The sequence below is a fragment of the Ascaphus truei genome, chromosome 2 (genome assembly GCF_040206685.1).
Source record: "Ascaphus truei isolate aAscTru1 chromosome 2, aAscTru1.hap1, whole genome shotgun sequence".
Taxonomy (NCBI): domain Eukaryota; kingdom Metazoa; phylum Chordata; class Amphibia; order Anura; family Ascaphidae; genus Ascaphus; species Ascaphus truei.
Genome location: NC_134484.1, coordinates 480,073,910 through 480,086,082, shown reverse-complemented (window position 1 = coordinate 480,086,082; position 12,173 = coordinate 480,073,910). Strand labels below are relative to the sequence as shown.

The 12,173-nt window shown below is 40.4% G+C and overlaps 1 protein-coding gene across 1 annotated transcript in view; it reads left to right on the top strand.

Annotated features, from left to right (window-relative positions):
* LOC142488391 (uncharacterized) overlaps window positions 1–9,007 on the top strand; it is a 106,038-nt gene extending 97,031 nt beyond the window's left edge. The window contains exon 4 of the mRNA XM_075588871.1: window positions 5,617–9,007. Within this exon, the coding sequence (XP_075444986.1) occupies window positions 5,617–7,889 (2,273 nt within the window). The 3' untranslated portion in view covers window positions 7,890–9,007. The remainder of the gene's footprint in view (window positions 1–5,616) is intronic.
* The last annotated feature ends 3,166 nt before the right edge of the window (window positions 9,008–12,173 follow it).

Here is a 12,173-nt window from a genome sequence, read left to right as displayed (position 1 = left end):
TCACCTGCATCTGCGCAGAATCGCGAAGGAGGGGCGCGCACAGCCGTAGGCTGGGCAGTTCGGGCATAGTGCAAAACCTTACTTGCACTAAACGCTACAGCCCACAGAATGACGTCATCAGCGCGCATCACGGAGCGTGGTTGCGCTGACGTCACGTCGTATTCAGCAGCCTGGCAGAACATATGAACTTTTTTTTACAAAACAAAAACTTTATTGAAACTGGACATTACTGTTTAAAATATATAAAAAAAGAAATTTAAAAAATACTAATATCTTGTTGCAATAATAGCAGCAACCCTACATAGCAGTATGGTGTGTCAGTAGAAAGAAAATGGTAATAAAGATAAATAATGAATAATCAAATAATAATTATAACACTAAATAAATAGTTATGGTACTAAGTACATCACAATATAATATTAAATAGTCATACCATTTATCCTACCATATAATTAAGAAGTATATACTTCTAAAGATTTTAAATTATGCGTATGAACACAGTAGCCATACATAGGGCAAGATTAAAACACCTTGTTTATCAGAGAGAACAAAAATAGGGTTTATCAAACAATTAAGGATATTAGTCATTATATAACTGAATAAGAAAATATTAGAAGAATGTTCATAATCTCTACACTGGCGACACACTTTATTCGAGCTCGGCTAGTCCCACGAATTCGGGTATACCCGGGTGTATTGAGGTTTGTGACTGTTTTCTGCCCGAGTGCATTGGGTTATTTTCCAGGCAGGGATTGAAGCATTTTATTCCCGCTGGCTACAATACTGCACAGTATATATATATATATATATATATACTGCATTACAATTCATGAATTTATGCCATCTGGTAGACACGCGAAGCATTGCAGCCTATTAAATCCTAATCATTATCATTTAACAAATCAGCCGCCCGTCAGCCAGGCATGAACCCAGGCTGGGAAGGCAAACGCAACGGGGCTTGTCAGAGGTGAGGAGCGGCACATTCCAGGTATCTGCCAGGTACATACTGGGTATTTGCTCGAATAAAGTGTGTCGGTGCAGTATATGACATTCAGCTTGAGTGATGACACTATTTACAGAAGAGGAATACATTGATATAGAACTTATTGTTATACATAAAAATCGCCTGTTATCAGAATAAATCATGAACATTGATTGGGACTTATATATAATGTCTAAAGTAACATATAATTATGATTACATTAAGATTTACGCGTTCATTAATTATGAACCATTGTGTAAATTATAATTATTGTAAAACAATTATAAGACAATTTATAAACAAAAATGAAAAACTTTTCTCTTTAATGGGGTTCATTATCTCCAAACACGTGGAACAGCTATGGGCACTAGTTTTGCCCCCTCATACGCCAACCTCTTTATGGGGTGGTGGGAGCTGTTCCACGTGTTTGGAGAAATGAACAAATGCAGGGAGCACATTTTGTTTTACAAGCGTTATATTGATGACTTGTTATTGATTTGGGAGGGTGACGTCACGACTTTACACAAATGTATTTTGTCACTTAACACAAATAATTTTAATCTTCAGTTCACTCACTCATATAATGCACAACATATTAATTATTTAGATTTATGTCTATATAATCGACACTACTTTGAATATTCAGACCACTCTTCATCGAAAACCAAATTCACACAATACCTTCTTGAGGCCCAGCAGCTGTCACCCTCCCGCCATGTTCAGAGGGATACCTAAAAGTCAATTCATTAGGGCACGTCGCAATTGCTCGAGTGAACATGACTTTTTACTTCAAGCAGAAGATCTGTATACACGTTTTTTACAGAGGGGCTACAGTAGGAGGGACTTGGATACATCTCTCCTTGAAGTATCCACTATGGATAGGAAAACATTGTTGAAACGTATACCAAAGCCAACGAGAGTTAATACCAGTTCCTCCTTTATTACCCCATTCAGTAAACAAGCTGGAGCAATCAAGAATATTCTGAGAAAACATTGGGAAGTGTTGTCTCTGGATCCGATTTTAAAACCTTATATCGCATCAGGTCCCAATGTTGTTTTCAAACGAGCTAAAACCGTGTCAAATTTTCTATCGCCAAGTCTCTTTGAATCTACAAAAGGGGATAAATCATCGTTACCTCATGGAACATATCCATGTTCCCATTGTAAAGCTTGCTCTAAAATGAATAAAAATAAAACTTTTTGTTCTTTCAATACTGTACAAGGAAAAGTTACACTATTAAGTCATTTATAAATTGTAACTCCACTTATGTCATTTACTTACTGAAATGTGGATGTGGTCGACAGTATGTCGGACGGACAACTAGGTGTTTAAAAGTCAGAATTCTTGAGCACTTACGGCTTATTAATAACGGGGATCAAAATCACCCCGTTTCAAAACATTTTTCTAGTTGTCCATATGGTAACAGCAACTCATTCACCTTTCAGGGCATAGAACATGTTCCCGTGCCCATAAGAGGAGGGGACAGGATTAAACAGTTAGATAGACGAGAGTCTTTTTGGATTTTTACCCTGAGAACAAGAACACCCTTGGGCATGAACATTGATTGGGATTTAAGTCACTTTTTATGATTTCTTTATAATAATTTTTTATAATAAAGTTTTAAATTTTTGTTTATAAATTGTCTTATAATTGTTTTACAATAATTATAATTTACACAATGGTTCATAATTAATGAACGCGTAAATCTTAATGTAATCATAATTATATGTTACTTTAGACATTATACATAAGTCCCAATCAATGTTCATGATTTATTCTGTTAACAGGCGATTTTTATGTATAACAATAAGTTCTATATCAATGTATTCCTCTTCTGTAAATAGTGTTATCACTCAAGCTCAATGTCATATAGAGATTATGTACATTCTTCTAATATTTTCTTATTCAGTTATATAATGACTAATATCCTTAATTGTTTGATAAAAACTATTTTTGTTCTCTCTGATAAACAAGGTGTTTTAATCTTGCCCTATGTATGGATACTGTGTTCATATGCATAATTTAAAATCTTTAGAAGTATATACTTCTTAATTATATGGTAGGATAAATGGTATGACTATTTAATATTATATTGTGATATACTTAGTACCATAACTATTTATTTAGTGTTATAATTATTATTTGATTATTCATTATTTATCTTTATTACCATTTTCTTTCTACTGACACAGCATACTGCTATGTAGGGTTGCTGCTATTATTGCAACAAGTTATTCGTATTTTTTTAATTTCTTTATATATTTTAAACAGTAATGTCCAGTTTCAATAAAGTTTTTGTTTTGTAAAAAAAAGTTCATATGTTCTGCCAGGCTGCTGAATACCACGTGACGTCAGCGCAACCACGCTCCGTGATGCGCGCTGATGACGTCATTCTGTGGGCTGTAGCGTTTAGTGCAAGAAAGGTTTTGCACTATGCCCGAACTGCCCAGCCTACGGCTGTGCGCGCCCCTCCTTCGCGATTCTGCGCAGATGCAGGTGACTGTGTTTCATGTTGCCGTGACCCTGCGCGACGCGGGTTAGTGACGCGGGTTAGTGACGCGGCTTAGAGGCAGTTCGGGTAAGTATAAAGAAGCAGCTTTATTACACTGTTGTCACCTTGATAAAGTACCTTGAGTACGAAACGCGTAGGTGCGTTTACCTAGTCCATTTTTTCTGTATGTTCAACATGCAATAAATTAATTAGTACTTTTTGTTACTTCTGGAGTGGTCTGGCTGTTTCTTTTCTCCCTGCATGGAATATACAGTATATCCCTGGCTGTGCTCTATCTACGCTCTCTGTTTTCCTGGATCTACAACGGATGGATTGCATGCCGCTAACGACAAGAGTGCCCCCTGGGTAGTACAGGTAAAGTACCGCAGTGCCTTATTTTACTCCTGTCTACCATGGTCATTGTCCATTTATTAGTATTGTACTGGTTGGGTGCTATTATGTGCTATGCTTGTGGGTGTCTAGCTGACTCCACTGGTACACTTATTCCCACCAATTCCCAATTAACATTATTAGGGGCACTCCATCATGTTTGGAATTAATCCATTGTGGACTTATACATTTGGATATTCAAATTACAGGACTGGTCACAATTTCAAAGCATCACATCTACCCTGTTCCTTGTGATTACTTGAAGATTAGTAGGGATGTGGATTGGTGAAGGCTGAAGGTGAGGGAATTGTACAGCAAGGAGACAGGTTTAAGGCTGAGTTCCCGGTGGTGATGGCGGAGCATGGGCGCCACACACCCCGGCCCTCTATGCGGCAGGCCCTAGTGGCTGTGTGTGTAGGCGTGCAAAGCGCTGTTCCGCGTACGCTGGCTTCCCATGCCGCGGTCACATGCAGCCAATGGCAGGGCAGATATGCCCGTCATGGCCGCGCCCCCCGTTATGGCCCCGCTTCCTGCTCTCCCCTACAGACCGTCGATCGTGACTGTAGTCTCTGCACGCACCGCCATGCTGCCATGCGTGCGTGCAGCAGGGAACACTGTGGCCGTAGCCTTAGATGTGAGAGTTCTGAAGAGACAAATTGAGCAGAGGGGAGACGGCCCTCAGCAGAGTTAGAAGGGGAATAGAAGGAGATAAAAGCTGAGATGTAAGAGAGGATAGAAGAATATGGAGAGAACGAGAATCTGCTAAGTAATGCAGTGTTTGATGGGGAGAAACTGAAAGGATCTCATGAGAAGAGGGAGAGAGACAGATCAAAAAAGGGAGTGAGAGAGAATTCTAGTAACAGCATTTGGAATAGTTTGTAGAGTGGCGTTGGGAGAAGGGAAGGCCAGAGAGGAGAAAGTTTCCATAGTTGAGAGATGAGGGTATGCAGGAGAGTTTTAGGAGAGGGCAGATTGTGGAAATGTTGCAGAGGGAAAATCTGTCAGATTTATCAACAGCCTGAATGTGAGAGAAGGAAAGAGAGGAGTCATATATTACACCAAGGCCGCGTGCTTGGGAAATTATATGAATAGTATTTTTGTCTGATAAAATATGACACAAAATGGAGCAGTTTAGTTTATGTGGATATTATGGCAGAAGATTACATGGGCAGTATAGTCACTGCATCACTTAGATTGTAAGCTCTCCAGGGCAGGGATTTCCGTTCCTATTGTCTGATTGTGTTTGTTGCACTTATTGTATTATAATTCCCTGTACTGTTTCTGCTGTAAAGCGCTGAGTACACTGTCGGCATTATATAAAGACATACATGGGCATCTACAGTATCTTTACACTATAGGTTGCTGTCTGGTTTAGTTGATATTAACGCACTAATATGATAAACCAGGAGTTCCTTAACTTTACTTCTCATGGACAGTTTCAATGGTAATTATTTGGAGGATGTACATTTATCCTTAAATAACGCATACAGTAATAAATACAAGATCTCTCTATCATTTCACTATGAGAGCTGCTACAAATAAATTTCAGGTCTTCGGGAACCACCACCAAAGTCATTAGGGGCCACTGGATGTCCATGTGCCACAATTTTGAAACCCTGGGTGAAGAGAATACTTTGTTAATTAAGTATTGGTGAAATATATTTTCAGTGTTTTGGATTTGTAATTTGCTTTCAGCAATTTGATTTACAGATTAAAAACATTTACTCTGTCTTTTTTGTTTACTTCCGTTAGAGATCGGCCTGAATGAAGAACAGAACTTGAGCTCTGATACATCCAGAAGCTGTCTGACTCCTCGCAGCCCAGAAGTGCCAAAAAATAATGATTCCTGTCACATTTTGGACACATACAAGGAACCAGTGTCACATGATGGTGAATTTATAGACCTTGTACAGCACACAGCAGAGACAGACCCTAAATATTGGTCCAGCAAAAGGTATGAGAGAGATTTAAGAAGAAGCCGTGGTGCTCAGACTTTTCTCTGTCGTCAGTGTGGCAAAAGCTTCTCACTGGACAGGGACCTGCTCACACACCTTTGTGTCCCCGCTAGAGAGCAAACCTTTACATATATAGATGGTGGGAGCGGTTTCTCACTGCAGGGCAAACTTCTTCCACACCAGATGATTCAGACAGCAGTGACTCCTTTTACTTGTACAGTGTGTGGGAAACAGTTCAGTACCAAGAGCACCCTCCTCAATCACCAGATGATTCATACAGGGGAGAAACCATTCCCATGTTCAGAGTGTTGTAAAAGCTTTTCTACGAAGCAGAGCCTCCTCCAACATGAGTGGATTCATACAGGGGAGAAACCATTCACATGTTCAGAGTGTTGTAAAAGCTTTTCTACGAAGCAGAGCCTCCTCCAACATGAGTGGATTCATACAGGGAATAAACCATTCACATGTTCAGAGTGTTGTAAAAGCTTTTCTAAGAAGCAGAGCCTCCTCCAACATGAGTGGATTCATACAGGGAATAAACCATTCACATGTACAGAGTGCGGGAAACAATTCAGGGCTAAGAACAACCTCCTTATGCACCAGAGGACTCACACAGGGGTGAAACCATTAACATGTTCAGAGTGTGGGAAACAGTTTAGTAGTAAGACAAACCTCATCAGACACCAGATGACTCATACAGGGGAGAAACCATTCACATGTACAGAGTGTGGGAAACAATTCAGGAGTAAGAGCAACCTTCTCACGCACCAGAGAATTCATACAGAAGATAAATCATTCATATGTACAGAGTGTGGGAAACAATTTCAATTTAAGGGTACTCTCCTCAGACACCAGATGATTCATACAGGAGAGAAGCAATTCACATGTACAGAGTGTGGGAAACAATTCAGTACTAAGGGCAACCTCCTCAGACACCAGCTGACTCATACAGCGGAGAAGCCATTCACATGTGCAGAGTGTAATAAAAGCTTTTCTAGAAATGCGGAGCTCCTCAACCATGAGCGGATTCATACAGGGAATAAACCATTCACATGTTCAGAGTGTTGTAAAAGCTTTTCTAAGAAGCAGAGCCTCCTCCAACATGAGTGGATTCATACAGGGAATAAACCATTCACATGTACAGAGTGCGGGAAACAATTCAGGGCTAAGAACAACCTCCTTATGCACCAGAGGACTCACACAGGGGTGAAACCATTCACATGTTCAGAGTGTGGGAAACAGTTTAGTAGTAAGACAAACCTCATCAGACACCAGATGACTCATACAGGGGAGAAACCATTCACATGTACAGAGTGTGGGAAACAATTCAGGAGTAAGAGCAACCTTCTCACGCACCAGAGAATTCATACAGAAGATAAATCATTCATATGTACAGAGTGTGGGAAACAATTTCAATTTAAGGGTACTCTCCTCAGACACCAGATGATTCATACAGGAGAGAAGCAATTCACATGTACAGAGTGTGGGAAACAATTCAGTACTAAGGGCAACCTCCTCAGACACCAGCTGACTCATACAGCGGAGAAGCCATTCACATGTGCAGAGTGTAATAAAAGCTTTTCTACAAATGCGGAGCTCCTCAACCATGAGCGGATTCATACAGGGGAGAAACCATTCACATGTACAGAGTGTAGTAAAAGCTTTGCAACAAAGAAGGAGCTCAGCAGCCATGAGCGGATTCATACAGGGGAGAAACCATTCACATGTTCAGAGTGTTGTAAAAGCTTTTATACGAAGCAGCGCCTCCTCCAACATGAGTGGATTCATACAGGGGTGAAACCATTCACATGTTCAGAGTGTTGTAAAAGCTTTTCTACGAAGCAGAGCCTCCTCCAACATGAGTGGATTCATACAGGGATTAAACCATTCACATGTGCCGAGTGCGGGAAACAATTCAGGAGTAAGAGCAACCTTCTTATGCACCAGAGGACTCACACAGGGGTGAAACCATTCACATGTTCAGAGTGTGGGAAACAGTTTAGTAATAAGACAGACCTCATCAGACACCAGATGACTCATACAGGGGAGAAACCATTTCCATGTACATAGTGTGGGGAAAGCTCCTTACACACGAGAATTCATACATGAGATAAAACATTTGATTGTTCAGAGTTGGATTGGTCAATATACTGGTAGCATAGTAATACTTCAGTAATAAGAATTGGCAGTAACGCAATACTTACCATTACTTCTTACCATGGCATTCCTATCAGCAGCTGCAGAGTGGGAGGGTGTCAGAGAGGACAGAGTGTGGGTCGAGTGGAATGGGAGCAGGTCCGGGTGCCCCATGACTCACATGCTGCTGCTATAAGGAATCCTCCAGCTGGTAATCTCACCCCTCCCTATTAACCACTTCTCTGCCATGCCTCTTAACCCTTCCATCATGACTCAATCACTTCCTCTCCTCACCCACATTTCTGTCAGCTCTCACCCATGCCCATTACCCCACGCCTCCCCATGGCCTATTAATGTGTACGGGAGAAGTGGGGTGGAGTATTTGTAAACAGGCAGTCCTCGGTTATCCGACACAATGCGTTACTCAAAATGGCGTTGTAAAGCGAAACGTTGTAAAGCGAAACACGTTTTCCCATAGGAACACTGTTTAAATGAAAGGTTCCGTTTCTGGAAATGAAGGCATTTTTAACACTAAAATACACCAAATATTTTATGCTGGCAATAAGATATGCAGCACACACATACATTATATAGTGTATATACTGTATTATATATATAATATAACATAATAAATAATATATTATATAGTATAATATTATATAGTATAATATTATATATATATATATATATGCTCTTACGACGCTTTGCAACGTTGTTTATGTGAATGTGTATATATATATACACACATACACAACGTTGCAAAGCGTCTTAGAGCGTTGGATAAGCCATTTTGGCGTTGTAAAAATGAATATAGGTATGCATTGCATAGCGTTGGATAAGCCATTCGTTGTAAAGCGAAGAGTTGTAAAACGAGGACTGCCTGTGATGAAGAAAAGGGGCCTTACTGTGGGTGTAGTTTGTTTATTATAAATTAAATTCTTAAGATTAAAATATTCTAAAATGTATTTGCTTTTTTTTTTTTTTACATTTTATTAACAATGAAATGCATTTGTATAAGAAATATGTTTCACAATAAATGACCTTGAACATTTTGATGTCTTTTGCTTTTTTGTTTTCTATTGGGTGCTAATATATTGCTGAATATTGTGATCATAATGATAAATTACTGAATACTGTTATGGTGGGAAGTATTTTTGTTATTGCCCAACCCAGGGGTGCGCAAACTATTGGTCCTCTGTGCTCACGCCCCCCTTACCTTGTTTTGCGGCGTCAAATGACGCTGCAGGGTCTTGTGACATATCGTTACCCCGCGTTGTCAATCTTGTGCCCCCCAGTTTGCGCACCCCTGCCCTAGCCCTAGTTCAGGATGTTGGAAACAATTTAGTACAAAGTGTGACCTCCTGTTACACCCAAATATTTACATAGGAGAAACCATTTGCTTGTTCAGTGTGGGAAAAAATACAGTATTAAGGGTCACCTCTTCAAAAACCAACAAACTCATGCAGGGAGAGGCCTTTCACATGGGCAGAGTATAGGAAAAACATTTCTTGGATGATTGACCTCACACATCACATGATTCTCACACAGGAAATAATTTGCTTGTTCAGAGTGAGGTAAACCATTTTATACAAAGTGGGATCTCTTGTTACGCAAGGGAGCAACTTTTTAATTGTACAGAATTAGGGAAATATTTCAGCACTGAGAGGCACCTCAACACACACCAAACAATTCATAAAAGGGGATTACATCATAATCAATTCCGTAATAGGAGGACAGTCCTCAGACACCAGAGCATTTACATAGGCGAGAGACCTTGTCACCCAAGTGTTTACACAGGGAAGAAGCATCTTATGTGTACAGACTAGAAAGAAAATATTTGTAGCCATATTTGTCCTTTGCCCTATGTAAAAAAAGAACAATTACTTGACCTTGGAGCCTGCGAGGAAGCTTCCCTTCCCTCCCCCAACCCACATATAAACAAACACACAAAGGTCTGGAGGTACAAAGGCTAAATTTAGACAGATACTTTATCCTCACCTACAGTATTTTGATCCAGAGGAAGGCAAACAAAAACCCCAGTGATATAACCTACCATGATATCTTATAAGGGGGGAAATTAATTCCTTCCTAACTCCAAGAATTGGCAATCGGATTACTCCCTGGATCAACCTCCTTCCCGTGTATACTTATTTCTGAAAAGAAAGACAATACAACATATACAGTACAATATATTATACGATTGTCATGGTATTACACAAACAAAGAGGCGGGCGGGAACTTCTTTTCAGGGAGCAGACAGCCTTCCTTCCCCTGCGCTCTTTTGAATCCCCTTAGCTCCGCCCCCCTGTGACACTGGGGAAGGGGAGGGGAAACAGCATCCAATCCAGCCAAGCTGGAGGGGAAAGGGGAAGCAGCACGAGGACCGGCACCAAAGGTGTGGGAGAGGGGGAGGGAAGAGAGGGGAGCCTTGCCCCTGCGGTCAGATGCCCCATCGCCGAGGGGATCCAGGCTGCTTGACCTTGGAGCATGCGAAGAAGCTCCCCTTCCCTCCCCCAACCCACATATATATAAATAAATAAATACACAACAAAGGTCTGGAGGTTCAAAGTCCACGGCTTTGTTTACACAAATAAACCTTGGTAAGTACCAACTCTGCCAGCGTGCTTTTGCCCTGGGTAAAGGCCGATGGCACCCCAACCATGGCACGCACACCCACAAGCTGGGTGCCCGACGGCCCGGACATTAAGACATACTGGGCCCAGGGAATCACGCACAAATGAGCCCTGCCGACTCGTTACCCCGAGCTCCACAAGGCTTTAGTGGTTATCTGCACCATAAGCTGCCACTGACGGGGCTATTTAATCCCCTTAAACTAGCCCCGTACCGCCAGACACCCAAGGCCCTTTCAAGCCCCTCCTGAAGTTTCATATTACTATTCTAACCCTATTTCGGATGAGTGTACCCCGTTTTGGTCAAAATAATCCACTGTTTGCTGAATTGAACTCTGGGTGACTTATCACCCAGCCTCCTTTCTGTAACATACATTTCGCTGCACCCCCTTTCCAAGCCTTCCTGTGGCCAATATCTGACCACACCACTTGAACCATCCCCCCACGCACTTAAATCTGAGATAGATCAGTCCTTATTGACCTAACTAAGGGCCTCATGCACTAAGCGCCGAAAAGTAATTTTTCGACATTTTTACGCCAAAAATGCCTCGGCAATTCAATACACGCCAATAAACTGCCGAAAACACAAAAAAACGTCATTTTCCCCCCCAAAAAAATAATAAATAATGATTATTTATAATAATAATAAATGATTGTTTTGGAAATGCTTGTTTTGATGTATTTCAAATGTATTTTGCTACTATGCTTACAAATGTGTGTGTAATGTAATTTTAATTTCGATAGATGTCATTTTTGGAGGTCTTTGCAGTACTTTATTTCAGGGGGGGCTTGCTTTTTAATAGTGGATTCTTTTTGGTAGTTATATTTTGCCTGATGTAACTTTTTTCTGTCTGGTTTAGTTTTTACGATTTGAATAGTTAATTGTGTCATTGATTTGGGATTTGATTAATTGATGGAAATGTATTTCTGTTTACTTGTTTTGTTTAAATTGTATGCTTGTTTAGATGGAATTGTATCTTGTTTGGAATAGGTTTTTTTTATTTTGAGCAATTCTTGTCATAGTGTACATGATGCACAGATTATTTGCTAGGTGCTGTGTTTTATTGGGAGATGAGATTTATTTTCGTTTGCAATGTGCTTGTTTTTTAATGTGGCAAGATAATATTTTAATTTGGAGATGCATTGTGATGTATTGATTTGGAGATGTGGTATTTTTATTTGTGCATGTTTTGTTAATCCTTAACCATTTTTGTATATTGGTCAATCGTGTGTGTGTACGTATATATATATATATATATATATATATATATATATATATAACAAAAAGAAGACAGCGCGGCTCCCATTGCATAATACTGTATTTTAATAATAAACATGTACGTGCAGATAGATCACGGACACTTACATTTAGCAAGATAAAAATAAGACAGTGTTATCAAGTCTTTACAATCACCCGCTGGAGCCTCCGTAGATGGATGTCGTCGGCGAGATCTATCACACTCCTATCGTGGAAACCAGGAAGATGCGCGCGCACCCAGTCTCCCCCTGGCAGTGAGATCCCGCGATAGTAAGTAACCACCGGCACCACAGGATGCTGACAGGGCAGTCGAGCTCCCTGAACCGATGC